Source organism: Vombatus ursinus, unplaced genomic scaffold (genome assembly GCF_900497805.2).
Source record: "Vombatus ursinus unplaced genomic scaffold, bare-nosed wombat genome assembly UNPS02014973.1, whole genome shotgun sequence".
Classification (NCBI taxonomy): Eukaryota; Metazoa; Chordata; class Mammalia; order Diprotodontia; family Vombatidae; genus Vombatus; species Vombatus ursinus.
In genome coordinates, this window is record NW_020954751.1 from 11,073,941 (window position 1) to 11,089,531 (window position 15,591).

The 15,591-nt window shown below is 36.1% G+C and overlaps 1 protein-coding gene across 2 annotated transcripts in view; it reads right to left on the reverse strand.

The window, feature by feature from the left end:
- Positions 1 to 15,591, reverse strand: part of LOC114030675 (protein tilB homolog) — a 211,032-nt gene that overhangs the window by 58,447 nt on the left and 136,994 nt on the right. For both annotated transcript variants that reach the window (XM_027845530.1, XM_027845529.1), the window contains 3 exons: positions 14,994 to 15,071; positions 10,267 to 10,439; positions 4,572 to 4,804 (listed from right to left, as the gene is read on the reverse strand). In XM_027845530.1, coding sequence (XP_027701331.1) covers positions 4,572 to 4,804; positions 10,267 to 10,439; positions 14,994 to 15,071 — 484 coding nt within the window. The remainder of the gene's footprint in view (positions 1 to 4,571; positions 4,805 to 10,266; positions 10,440 to 14,993; positions 15,072 to 15,591) is intronic.

Consider the following 15,591-nt stretch of genomic DNA (forward strand, 5'->3'; position numbering starts at 1 on the left):
TGATTTTATTTCAGTTGACCTTAGAACAAGTTAGAACATCCATGAAAACCCTTATTAGAGCCTGCCATTCCCAGTAGTTGTTGTGCTACATATCTCCTTTCCTTCTCAATGAAAATCCTTGAAAAAACTGTCTACAACCAATACCTCCAAGTTGCTCTCCATGCACTGTGGAGAGTGATAAGTTCACTTCCTACTTAGCATCAGTTCTCCATGGTCAAGTCCAAAACTCCACCAGGCTAACACCCTAGACCACTGCTCCTCCAGGATTCCCTGCTCAGTTGGCTGCAATATTGAGCCTAGAATACTGAGCCCAAAGATTCCCCTGACTCATGCTGCCAGGTCAGACTCTATTCCCTACACCTAGAACTGAAAAAGACAAATAAAAGAAGGCCCAACTACAGCTCTTTTCTGGGGCTGTATGGCTAAGTAGGGCAGGGACAGATCTGGGAGCCTCCTCTTTTACCTCACTGGGTCACCTGAGTGAAAGGGTCCTTTGCCCTAGGCAGATAGCCAGATAAATCAATTCTGCTTAGGCAGGTAGATTTAAATACCCAGTTAGTTCTGTCCAGGCTTCTAATGGGAAAAGAATGCTTCCAACCACATTGGGAGCTGATGCAGAAACAGACGTGCATGCACCAGTTCTCCTGTCTCCCATAAGTCGCTCCCAAGAGTTATCCATATGTGTGACAACATTTCACACAGTCTAGGCATGCATCAAACTCCTTTTATTTCACTATTTTGTATTTATTCTCTTTACATTAATTCTACAACATTTTTAATATACCCTTATTTACTCCAATATAGGTTCCTTGTGAGTAGAAATTGCTTCATTTATGGTATCTATATCCTTAGCACCTACCATAGTATCGCCATTTAATAAATGTTTGTTGATTGATTGATTTTTCCCAAAGGCCATGATGTTTTATTTCTGACTCTAAATCTGCCCCACCATTCTGGATGCCAGAAGGTGGCCTCCCACTGCACATTACCCACTCCTCTCCCTTTCCCAAAGGCATCATGAGGATATGGACATTTAAATCACTTTCTTAACATAATTCCACTACATCCTTCCATTATCTTATTTGAAGTTTCAATAATTTGTTTTCATATAAATTTTAACTGACAATAACAATTTGGACCCAGGCTCTGCTACTAATAATGCTGGGTCAGAAAGACCAGAGTTCAAATCCAGCCTCAGACACTTACTACTGGATGATCCTGGTCAAATCATTTAACATGTCTGCCTCAGTTCCCTCAACTGTAAAATGGGGATAATAATAGCACTGACCTTCCAGGGTTGTTGTTAGGCTAAAATGAGATATTTGGAAAGCACTTAGCACAATTCCTGGCACATAGTAGGCACTTAATAAATGCTTATTTCCTTACTTCTTTTCATCCTTCACTTTCTCTGCAATCTGGCTTTCAACCTCAACATTCAACTAAAACTGCTCCCTCCAAAGTTATCAATGATTTCTTACTTGCCAAATCTAATTCCCTTTTCTCAATATGCATCCTTCTTGACCTTTCTGTAGCATTTGACATTGCTGACCATCTTCTTCTAGATACTCTCCTCTCTGGATTTGTGTGATATTTCTTTCTTCTGGTTCTCCTACCTCCCCGATTCCTCCTTCTAAGCCCCTTTTGCCAGGTCTTCATCCATGTCATGCCTACTAACTATGAGTGTCCTCCAAAGCTCTATTCTGGACCCTCTTCTCTTTTCTCTCTATACTTGCTTAATTGGTGATCTCTCCAACTACCAATGAAGATGATTCCTAGATCTACTGATCCATCATTAGTCTCTCTCCTGACCTCCAGTCCTACATTACCAACTGCCCACTGGACATTTCCAACCCTCAAACTCAAGTGTGTCCAAAATAAAGTTCACTTTCTTTCCGCTAAAACTCACCCCTCTTCCAAACTTTCCTTTTACTATTGAAACCATCACCATCTTTCCAATCGCTCAAGGTTGCAACCTTGGTATCACCCTTGTCTGCTCATTCTTACTTCACATATCCAGCTGCCAAATCTTGTTTGTTTGTTTTTTTCTCTACATTTCTTAGATAAGTCTCCTTATCTCTACTCATACAGCCACCACCCTAGTTCAGGCCCTTTTTGTCTCTTGTCTGAACTACTGCAATAGCTTCCTATTTGTTCTCCCTGCCTCATTTCCCATTTCACTTCATCATCCATAAAGCTAACAAAAGTGATTTTCCTAACTACAGGTCCAACCATATCACCTCCTCCTGACACTTGATAAACTTCAATGGCTCTTTGTTACCTCTAAGATCAACTATAAACCCCATTTGGTGTGTAAAGCTATTCCCAACGTGGTACTACTCTCATATCTACCTAGTCTTCTTACCCATTATCCCTTTAATGCATTCTTTGCTTTGCCTCGATCTCTAATCATTGTGCCAATGTGCATGGAATGCCTATGGAATGCTGTCTTTCCTCATATCCAGTTCTTGGAATCATTCACCTCCTTCAAGCATCAGTTCAAATATCACCTTCTGCAGAAGGCTTTTCCTGATCCCCGAAGCTGCTAATGCCTTCAACTCTAAGGTTACTGTTCATCAGTTCTGTATGTTTCTTATATGTACTTTTTTATCTGCACTCTGTCTCCTCCATTGGAATGTAAATTCCTTGCAGGGTAGGGACCATTTTTTTACTTTTTCTTGGTTTCCCTTGCATTTAACAGTTCCTGGAACATTACAAGTGCTTAATAAATGTGTGGTCTGATTGAATGAACCAGTTGTTTCATAAAGGATGAAATATTTCTGATCAATTCAACAATCATTTATTAAACATCAACTTTGTGCAATCTTCCATGTTAGGTGCTGGGGGAGATACAAAGTTTACAGGAGAGGTACATGATCCCTCTGCACAGTGAGCTTATTCTGCATATTATGAGCAATACAAAACATCCATAAGTGACTGTAATATACAATGATCTAGAGGAGTAATCAAAAACTTATGTGAAGTTAGAGGCAGGGAGAATCATTACCAAATGTGTAGTTAAGCTTCATGGAAAATGTGGGAAATATAAAGTATATATGCAGCTAATTCTTTTATGCAAAATAATTTAATCTTCTATCCTATGAGCAATGTCTTACTATAGGTAAATACAGGGTATCCAAAAGTCTGGATGTAAATATAAGCTACTAAAGCTTTAAAGAATTTCCTTAAATATTAGCCACTGAAGCTTCAAAGTATACTAATACTTTTGGGATACCCTGAATAAGAAAAAAACAGGATAGGGAAGAAAGGTCCATCTGAGTCACTTACTTCTAGCTAAATAGAGGCACATTATGATATGCACAGTCATTTTGATCACTAAAAAAAAAAATCCTGATGCAGGCTTAGATGCAGGCTTAGATACAGGCTTCCAAGGTAAATTTTACCACATTAGAAAACCACAGTAATACTTGTGGCTGAAATAACTGGCTACATTTTTTCTCTTTTTTTCCCTTCTTGCTGGGAAAAAAAAAGATTTATGGGGTGCCACTTTCAACCTTTCATAATCTAAATCATTAAAGTTTTAGAAAATCCATGAAAGAAAATTATTTATCAGCAAATACATGTTGAACATGCACATACACTTTTATTAGAAAACCATTACAATGCAAGCCCATTTCTGAAATTATTTCACAAGGCAAACACTGTTAATAAATAAATCAACATTTCAGGACCAATGTCAATGAATAATATGATATTCACACTAACTGTGAAAAGTGTGACTGAAGGAAACAGGAAAAATGAGCAAAAAAATTAGTAAAGATTAGACTGTTTAGTTGGGCTTGAAGAAATATTTGAGCCTTTTTCTTGCTTAGAATAAATGTTTAAAAATAAACATAATAAGACTTGCAAAATACAAAAGATAGCCAGAGGCATGTTTTGTGATGCACATGATTTGCAAAAGAACATGCCACAGAAGTTCCAGCGTAATACCTCCCTCTTTGTTATAAGGAGAGTATGATTTAATTTCTAAAAATGTGATTTACATACAACTTTTCAACAACACATACATATTTCATAAAGGCAGACCTGTAGATTTATAAGCAAGTCAGATCATGTATCTTTCACTGCTGTTGCTGAGTGCATTTTAAGATATAATAATTTAAATGATCAGTTGAAAACCCTAGGCTTTGGTAAGAGATCTGCATATACATTGATGGAAAACAGGGGTTCTGAGCCTTTTTTCCATCATGGACCCCTTTAGCAGTCTGGTGAAGCCTATGAACCCCTTGGAATTAGGTTTTTAAATGAGTAAAATAAAAAACTTAGACTTACAAAGGAAACCAATATATTGAAGTACAATTATCAAAATATATTTTTATTTTAAGTTCACAAAATCCAAGTTAAAAACCACTCTTCTAAGAGGACCACTTGGTGGTCATAATTCATATGGTTATCATTTGTAATCAAATAATTGGAAGCTTATGGTCTTAGAGCTAAGTCTCTTTGAATGGAAAATGAATTTGTAAAAATCCTGATAAGAAAAAGGAGTTTTGCAATTTCTATTTATTTTTGAATCACCAATAAGCAACAAACATGAAGGTTAGCTTACATACATCATGTTGTCGATGTTTGTGTATGAATGTTCATCGAAGCCTGGATTACTTCTGTTTTCCTTCTGTTTTTCCTTCTCTTCCTCTTCTTGAAGTTTTCTCTCAGCCTCTTCTTTCTCTTTGGATCTTTTGAGGCAATAAGCCTTTTCCTGCTCTCTGATTTTTTGTTCAATTACTGGGTAGTTCTGCAATGCCTTAATCCTCTCTGATCGTTCTATTTCCTTGCCATCCAAACGCTTATAAGAAAATTATAGTCATAATCATAACAATAATAATAACAAAATGATTATTCAAAAGTAGCAATTCAAACCAACTTTATGTGGACCTTGGCTGGAATATTTTAACTACATGAGTGTGTCATAACAGTGACATAATTTAAGTAATGCATAAAAAATAATTCTAGTGGCTCCACTAGGTATTCAAAGTCCTTTACAAATTTATCCCCTTCCTATCTTTTTGTCTTCTTATACTTTAATCCCCTCCAGGTACTCTGCAATCCAATGACATTGGCCTCCTATCTGGTGCTCACACAGGACACTCCATCTTCCTATACCAACTGTTTTTAAGGGCTGTTCCCCAGGCTAGGAACACTCTCCCTCCTCATCTCTGCCTCCAACTTCCATGGCTTCCTTCAAGTCCGAGCTAAAGTCTCACCTTCTGGAAGAAGCCTTTCCCAGGCCTCCTTAATACTACTACTGCCTTCTTCTGTGACTATTCCCCAATTTATAGACCTTGTTTATACATAGGTGTGTGCATGTTGTCTCTCTCATTAGACTGTGAGCTTCTTGAAAGGACTGTTTTTTTGCCTTTCTTTGTATCCCCCAAATTCAGCACACACATTGCCTAGCATATTGTAGGTGCTTAATAAATGCTTACTAACTGATTGACAAAATATTTAATCTTCTGATGAATATTTGATACTCATCAGATACACCAGCTAAGAGGAATAATTTAATGTTCATTACATATTATTAAAACAATCTAGTTTGCTAATTCTCTTTACCAGTAATAATGTTAAATTAACACTTCTGTCAGCGATTAGGTCTGTTTCATTTTCTTCATGTCTTTATAAAGTCTAGGTTTTAAAATAGTATAATATGAATACATATTGATATATTTAAACAATTGACTTTTTCCTACTCTTTGGAAGTGTGTTCTGAAGATAGTTTTCAGAATTCCATTATTGAGAACTTGCCATCTCTTTTGTCTTATTTCTGCTGTAGAATTTTAGTCCAGAAGCCAATTAACAAGTAGTTGTTAGGTGTCTGCTACATGCCAGGAAGTGTGCTCAAGCACTGGGGATATAAGGACAAATATGAAATAGTCTTTGTCTTAAGGAACTTAAAATCCTATAGGAGAAACAGCCTGTAAATATATTTTTAAATGCAAGGGAAATTTAGGAAAGAAGCACCAGCAACTGGAGGGAATCAGAAAAGACTTCACATAGCAAGGAGTATGAACTGAGCTGGGAGAAGAGTGAGGTAGAAGTGCATTCCAATTAATCAATCAACTAATAAATATTAAGTTCCTACTATGTGCCAGTCACTGTGCTAAGTGCTTTACAAATATTACCTTACTTGATTCTCACAACAACCTTTTAAGGTAGGTACTGTTATTATTCCCATTTTAATGTTAAGGAAACTGAGGCAGACCAAGGTTAAGTGACTTGCCCAGGGTCAAACAGCTAGTAAGTGTCTAGAGCCAGATTTGAATTCAGGTATTCCTGATTCCAGGTCCAGTATCCTATCCACTGCATCACCTAGCTGCTGGTCCGGTTAAGTATATTGGTAACACTAATAGCTGGCTAAGTTGCCAAATCCAAAATGTAATCATTAATGACCTGATATCAACTTGAAAGCAAATCTCCAGGGTAATGATCCAGGAAATGTCACTTGGCCCTGTGCTGTTTAACTTTTAACTTTTTTTTTTCAATGATCTGAATAAAGGTAAAGATAGCCTGCTTGACAAGCTAGAACAGCCCAAATAAATAATATGCAGCCTAATGGCAATAAATGTATAATGTGAAGTTTTGCCTTGGGTTCAAAAAATCAACTTCATAAGTATGACACAGGGGAGCAGAGGGACAGCAGTTTGTATGAACAAAGATCTGTGAATTCTAGTGGATTTCAAACTCAAGATAAGCCAAAGATGTCACGAGACAGCCAAGAAAATAAATGCTACCTGAGGTTGCTATAACAAAGATATAGGTACCAGAACAAGGGAAGTTTTGGTCCCCTTGTCCTCTGACTTAGACCTCATCTGGAGTACTGTGTTCAAATCTGGGTGCCATGTGTTAGGGAGAGCATCAGTAAGTCCTATGAGAAAAGAACCCAGAGAAGGGCAACCAGGATAATGAAAAGCTCAAAGTCATGACATAGAAGGATCAGTAAAAGAAGCAAGAGATGTTTAGCCTGGAGATTTTCAAGAAGAATGATAATTGTCTTTGAGTGTTTTCTGCTCAGCCTCAAAGAGTAGAACTAGGAATGAGAGATGAAAATTGCAAAGGTAGATTTTAGGTCAATGTAAGAAAACAGTTCCTAACAATTAGTCATCCAAAAGTGAACGGACTGTCTTGGAAGGAACAGGGTTACTCCTAACTACAGGCTGAGGCTAGACTAGATGGTCTTTGAGGTTCCTTCCAATCCTGCTATTCTATAATTTTGTGATTTTCTTAAATTAATGAATAGCTGCAAACACTGAGTCACTTAGAAGATGTTGTTCGGATACTACAGGACCCTGGAGGTATTAAGCTAGTTAATAGAAATGTCATTGGCAAGAAAAGGCTATGGCAAAGTTAGGACCAGGAGGTCAGACTTGTTGGGTCTCGGTAAGATATGGTATAAGTTGAGAAAAGAATCCCTACACAGAGGTTTCTTTTTATATATTTCATACTCCGCAAAGTTTCTGAGGCAAAATCTGGCATCCTGCCTCTTAAAGGAGCCCTGATGACCAATAATCCCCTGGGGGAATACAAGCCTCAATCGGCCAGTACTGGCTACAGTTTGTGGTCTGAATGTGGGATAATTTCCAGGGAAACCAGGGAAATATAATTTCTCTAATGGCCTGAGAATGCTCTCCAGCCGGAGGCTATCATGGGAAATTAATTTTAAAATGAAGCCAAAAAAGGGAAGACATCAATCACACTCAAAACATTAAAAGAAAAATCAACATTATGGCTCATAAAAAATAGTTGCACCAAGAAATTCACTCTAATCAAAGCTGTCAAAAGTCACATAAAAAATCATTCTAAACCACTACTGATTAGAGAAATGGACATTAAAACAACTCTGAGGTAACTATCAGATTGGCTAACATGACAGAAAAGGGAAAAAAAAATTTTAAAAAAATGACAGAAAAGGAAAATGATAAATGATGGAGGGGATGTAGAAAAACTGAGACACTAATACTTTGCTGTTGGAGCTATGAACTGGTTCAACCATTCTGGAGAACAATTTGGAACTACACCCAAACAGTGTATACCCTTTCATCCAGCAATACTGCTACTAGGTCTGTACCTAAAAGAGATCAAAGAAAATGAAAGTTTACCTATATGTACAGAAATATTTATAGCAGCTCTTTTTGTGGTGGCAAAGAATTAGAAATTGAGGGGACAAATGGGAAAATGGATGAAAAAGTTGTGGTATATGATTGTGATGGAATACTATTGTGGTAGAAGAAATGATGAGCAGGATAGTTTCAGAAAAACCTGGAAATACTTATACAAAATGATCCAAAATGAAGTGAGCAGAACCAGAAGAACATTGTACATAGTAAGAGCAGTATTAAATGGCCGATCAACTGTGAATGACTTATGTACTCTGATCAAGACAATGCTCCAAGGCAATACCAAAGGAACAATGATGAAAAATACTAACCATCTCCAGAGAGAAAATTGATGAACTGAGTGCAGGCTGAAGCATTCTTCTTTCACTTTATTTTTCTTGCTTTGTTTGTTTGTTTTTGCAACATGATTAATATGGAAATATGTTTTGCATGACTTCACTCTATAACTGATAGCATATCACTTGCTTTTTCAATGGATGGGGTGGGCAGGAGGGAAAGAGAATTTAGAACTCAGAATTTAAAAAAATGAATGTTAAAAATAAATTAAAAATTAAAAAATAAACCCACTCTAGAGGAATATTCATAAAATGGAACTATTCCTGAAGGACACAGCACGATTCTATCTACAAATGCATTTAGAGACATCTCCCTCCCAAATGGTCATACGGGCTACTCGTGCCCCACCTGTGGTAGAGCCTTGCAAGCTAGTATTAGTATGATCAACCCCAGAAGACACACTATACATTGACCTTGACAATGTGAGATTATTTTGGTCCTCTCTGAGCACAAAGGACAAACATCTACAACATCTACAAATGTATACCATTTGGTATACAAATTAAAAAACCTTGAAAATTCAATAATTTCTCAGAGCAATATAGCATAATAATTTACATACATTATAATGCTGCTATAAGAAAAGGTCAAATTATGTTTATTATATTCTATTTAATAAAGCAGGGAAATATATACTGCCTTTAGCATGGTTTCCATAAAAAATTGTCAAAATACAAAAAAGTTTCAATCCTTAAAGGTCATAAACTTCAGTTATCTATATGACCCACCTATGCAGAAGATCTCATCCACTGACAAAACTGAAAAATTAGCATTACTCTAATTTTTAAATTTTAGAATTTTATGTGATTGTCAGTCAATAAAAAAGCATTACTATTTGGAAGGTACTATGCTAAGTGCTAGGGATACTTAAAATAAATAAATAAAGGCAAAGGACAATTCCTGCCCCGAAGGATCACACAAACAAATGGGGGAGACAACAAGCAAACAAATATGTATAAACCATACAAATAGGAAATAATTAACAGAGGGAAGGCACTAGAAATAAGAGGGATTGGGAATGGCTTTATAGAGAAGGCTTTTTTATAGAAGACTGGATTTTGGCTGGCACTTAAAGGAAGCCAGGGAAGCCAGCAATAGAGATGAGGAATGAAAGCATTCCAGGTATGGAGGTCAGCCAGAGAGAATACCCAGAGTCAAAAGGTGGAGTGTCTCATTCATGGAACAGCCAGAAGGCCAGTGCCACAGGATCAAAGAGTACATGGCAGTATGGGGCAAGGGGGCTGGGGTGGGATAAAGTATAAGAAGATTTGAAAAGTAGAGCAAGGGGGTAGGAAGAGAATCTGGGTTAGGAAGAGTTTTGAAAGCCAGAGGACTTTGTATTTGATCCCAGAGGTGAATGGGAGCCAGTGGTGTTTGTTTATTCAGTAGGGGAGAGACATGGTCAGACTTGCATTTTAGGAAAATCACTTAGACAGATGAATAGAATCTGGACACAAGTGGGAGAGACTTGTGGCAGGCAGATGCACCAGCAGTCCAGGTGTGAGATGATGAAGCACCAGGGTGGTGGCAGTATCAAAGGAGGGACAGAAGGGGGCATGTTTGAGAGATATTACAAAAGTAAAATCAACAAGCCTTGGCAACAGATTGGGTATGTGGGGTGACAGAGAGTGAGAAGTCAAGGATGACATTTATGTTGTGAGCCTGGTGGACAAGGAGGATGGTGTTGTCCTAGACAGCATAAGGAAAATTTGGAAGATGGGAAGGTTTGGGGAGAACTATAATGAGCTCAGTTTAGGACACCGTACTGAAGTATTTAGAAACATTAAAATATTCATACTTGCAATTGTTGAAGAGTAGCAACCACAAACTCTCTGTATCCTTCAAAGTCTGCACATGGATTACCCATAAGAAAAATTTCTTTAAGATGTATATTATGCTGAAGAATTTTAATGCTGCTCAATTCTCCAACAAAATTTACTGTCAGATCCAGTTTTTCCAATCCTTCACATCCTGTTGGGGGGAATGGTGAAACAATACCAAGTGGTAAGGAAAGAAGGTAAGTAGCAAAGAACGCATGGGCTTGGGTATAGTATCAATACAGCCATAACACTTATAAACCACTGCTTATCTATTAGTTAACTTTCTAAATTTATTAAGCATCTCCTTTGAGCAGACCATTATACCAAGTGCTAGAGGAAATAGAGAAGTCACAATCACTGACCTCAAATAGCTCATAGACTAGGAGGGGAATAAAACACACAGAAATCTATAACACACCATAACATATGATAAATGCATTAGAGAGTTGCAAAACAAAGTGATTTGTGAGTTACAAAAGGTGAAAAGTCATTCATTCCTTTAACAAAAATTTAGTGTATTTTGTGTGCAGAACACTGTTAAAATAGAGTTCCTACCTTCACTGAAATCACTACCTAATGAGGGACAGAATATGAACACATATAACTATAATACCCCAAATAATCCACGACCCAGGGTCTCACAAGAAATCTGGCATAACACAGATCAAGTCAATCCAACTTTTACCCAAAGTAGGTCTTTAGATTCAATGTCCCCATTAAGAGCATAACTCTAGGAAAAACTGTTTATTCATATCCTTTACCTGCTAATCCATTAGAAAGGGGCTCTTTGTCTTCTACCTTTATCACTTCTCTATATAAAGCTTAGATATTATTCTATCAGAGATTTTTAATGAAAATATTCTTGTCATTCAACAGCTTCTTTTTTAATTCTCACTGCACTGCTTTTATTCTGACAAAAAAAACCTTCAAAGTTCATAAAAATCAAAATTCATGATTCAAACTGGGCTTGCAGTCCACTAAAACCCCCAAGCTTTTTGCCAAACTTCTGTCTAGCCACACTTTTTCACACTTCTTATGTGGTCAATTATTTGACTCCAAATGTAAGTTTTTACATTTATCCCTATGAAATTTTACTTTAGTAGTCTCAGTCCAGTGTTATCGCCTGTTGAAAGCATCTTGGGTCTCCTCCCTACCAATTGTCATTGTCAGGGGAATAATAAGAAGCATAATTATTTTGCATCATCTTGATAGACTAACAACTTAGAAATCCCCCAACCACCTGGAAGCCAAATAATGGAGTCTAAAGATAAATTTTAAAATGACAAACTATGCAGCAAACAAGAATGCTACAAAGATTCTTCAATAAAATCTGCAGCAATAATAAAGATATTTATCTATGTACAGTATCCACAATAGACAACTTAAGTAAATAAAAATGCATATTGGACACCTTATGACATGAACCTGGATGGCCATTCTGTCAGGTTAATCCATCAATATCTATATGGTAGTCAAACAATTTACATGGATAGCAAAGAGGGCCCACAATTGAAATGAGAAGGGAGATAGAACAGGACTGCACTGAGAAAACTGTGCAGTATTTCAATGATTCCAATTGTTCACTGCCACAAAACAAACAAAACCCATCACCAAAATTCTCTTAGTGATGCTAGATAGTTGGAAAATCATTTTTAAAAAAACAGGATCTTAGGGAAAAAATAACAAATGACTAAAAGAGTAATTAAAAGATGTAATGTGGATATGAGTAGGCTGCAACATGTTATCAACAATTTCCTGTATGCAGGAAGTGGAATAAAGTATTGATGCAAGACATGTGTAAGCTGGAAGTTATCAGGAAAAAAAATAGATGACAAGCCCAAGTAGTGCATAGGTACTCTAAAAATGCTAAGAGAATTAGAGGAAGGCCTCCAGCACATCAGGTATATCCTCTATGGAAGGCTTAGAAAATGATACTGACAAGAATTACACAGGATAAGATACAGACATGAGATCTGTGAGATGGAGAGAGAATCCATATCAAGAAATCACAAATCCACTAAAAAGCACCAACAAAAGTATCTCACATTTCTGGTGTGCTTCATAACTGCTTAATGGTTTATTCACAACAACCTTATTAGGCAGAGATACTGATATTATTTTATTCATTTTACATTTACTGAAGAAACTAAGGCTCAAAGATAAAGTGACTGGCCCAAAGTGATAGACTTCATTCCCTGATAATGCTGGATAAATTACGTTACTAACATATGAATAGAGTCTGCCTTAAATAAACTTATAATCTCATAGGGAACAACAGGTAATTTACATGAGACAGGTTACAACAGAAAGTGATGCATTCCTGACTACCTACCAATTGTAAATAGGATTAAAACATACTAGCTAATGTCATTTCTGCCATCAAAGTCTCCACCCTGCACAGGCTTCAGAGAAAAATGCAGAACAGAGATCAGGGACTATGCAAGTTGTGGGGCAAAGAGATAAAGCAATGATAGCAGAATGAAAGGAAATTTCTAGTCTTCTAGATGGTCATTTTTGAGTTATTTATGATTTAAGTCTATTTAGTATTACATTTCTCTTGAATTCTTTTGTCAACACAAATGGAGTTTTGATGGAATTGTAAATCCATTGTTAAAAGTAGTAATAGCTCACATTTACGTGATGCTCTAAGATTTAAAATGTTTTACTTGTATTATCTCATCTATCCTCATAACAACTCTATGAAATAGGAATAATTATTAGCATCATTTGACTAGTAAGGATTCTGAGAGGAGTTAAGTGACTTGCCCAAAGGTCACATAGTTAGTAAGGGTCTGAGGCTAAGATGAGTCCCTCCTGATTCCTATTCCAGAACTCAACCAAGTATACCATGCTACCTTCTGTAGATGATTATTCTAGATAGGAAAATTAACATGGACCTACTAGAATGTTGTGACCCAGAATATGATCTATAAATGTTTATTCCTTGTAATGAGGAAGATGATGATGATGATGATAATCATCAAAAAAGGGAGGCTAGCCCTAAAAGAGTGTTAGGCAGGTGAGAATTATCATAATATACATAAAGTATTATTCAATTCATAAAAAATAGGTTTATACCCTATTTTTAAGAAATATGTTTAAAGAAGCAACATGTTCTAGTAGAAGGAACACTAAATTTAAGAATCAAAAGTCCAGAATTCAAGTTCTAGCACCACCACTTTCCTTCCCTGTGAGCGAGGGCAAGTCATGTAACTTCTGTAAGCCTCAGTCTCCTCATCTGTAAAATGGAAACATTATTATACCTGCATTATTGGTCTCATAAGGTTATTGTGATGAAAATACTTTGCAAATTATAAAAGTTATTAAATGCGATTAATTTAATGTATAACATATATAATATATTATATAACTAATGTAATATAATATATGTATATATAACATATAACATAATGTAATACAACATACATGTATATAATATATATTATATATAATATATAACATAATGTAATATATAATTATATATGTGTGTGTGAAATATAATTATAAAAAGGTAAGCATATCAATATTAAGAGGACGCATGACATGGTAAGAATACTAGACTGAGTCCAGAAGACTTGGGATACAGTCTACATTTGATAAACACTGACTGTGGGATGATGTGTAAGTCTCTTAACCTCTCAGTATTCCAGGCAACTAAGAAGATAAGTCACCAAACATTTTCTGATCTGTACTGGTGAGGGAGATACTCTCTGTCTGACCTCAGGCGAGTCCCTTAACCTTCCTGGGTCTCAGTTTCTGTATATGTAAAATGAGGAGTTTGGTCCCTTCCAGCTCTAAATCTATAACTTTATGATCCTATAAATTCACATGTTGATCAAATTCATTCTTCCCCACCACTAAATTAAAAAAAAAAACTGCCACCCTGTATCTTTAAGTTTACAATTATACTGAATTACTTTTCCATATATATAGTTTTATCACAATTCTACTCAGTATGCTTGAAGTACAATTTTTAAAAACACAACAACCAAACTCTAGGGATTCTAAACCTGGGGTGTACATTTTTTGAATAACAATAGCTAGCATTTATATTGTGTCTACTATGTGCCAGGAACTGTGCTAAGCATTTACATATGTTACTGCCTCTGACCCTCACAACTGGGAGGTAGGCGCTTATTATTATCCCTATTTCACAATTGAGAAAAATGAGGTAGACAGCAGCTAAGTAATATACCCAGCTAGTAAGTGTCTGAGTTTGGATTTGAACTCAGATCATCACGATTCCAGGCCTACCACTCTATATACTGCACCAACAAATTACCTTTTTTAATGTTTTGGTAACTGTATTTCAATACAATTAGTTTCTTTGGTAATCTTATGTATTGTATTGTATTGTATTTTATGCATTTAAAAATATAATTCTAAGAAGAGGTGCCGAGGCTTTACCAAACTCTCAAAAGGTTCCATGACATGAAAGAATTCAAGAAGCCGTGCTTTAGGTCTGTCCTACAACTGATATTGAGCCCTAACAACTTAAAAAACCTGGGAGCTCAAGAAAAACTCCATCAAGTCTTAGATGTATTGAAAAGTCATGGTCCATGACTGAAATGTTAGTAAAAAAATAATACTTTAAAGTGAAAAAAATATTATCATTAAAATAACTAAAAGTTTCTTAGTGACCAAATTTGTTTATGCTTCTTGTTTTTAAAATATTTATTTTCAACATTGGAGAGAAAAATCTTACCTTCCAAATTTTCAATTTTTTCAATGTTGTTCAAAGCTAAATTCAGATACTGTAACTTCTTTAGTCTGCTAATATTTTCTGAAATAAACCAAGAATTAAATTAGCTTTGATTATAAAACAACTTTTTGCACACATCAAATGGTGCACACAGACAGGTCTGAAGTCACTGCAGCCAGCATGAGAAGTGCTTAAGGATGGCGACAGAGTCATGATCCCTTGTCACAAGAGCCTCCAAGCTGCAGCTAGGTCCTAAGATCATAGTCAACCAAGTCTAACCACTTTATTTTAGAAATTAAGTGACCTGCCCAAGATCACAGAGCTAGGAAGTCTCTGAGGTGGGATTTGAACCCATGTCTTCCTGACTGCACAAGCAGGACTGTCTCCATGACATCATGCTATCTCTATCCATAATTACAAGGTATCAGTTAATAATTATATCGAGAGCTTTTCAGATTTTACTTCACATGACAATATAAAGCTAGAAAATTCTGCCAAAATATAAACATAAAAGATTCACTGGAATACTTCCTCAAATGAGGCATCATGTGAAAACACTTTAATAAAGTTTAAAAATGTTAGCAAAACACATAGATTCCCT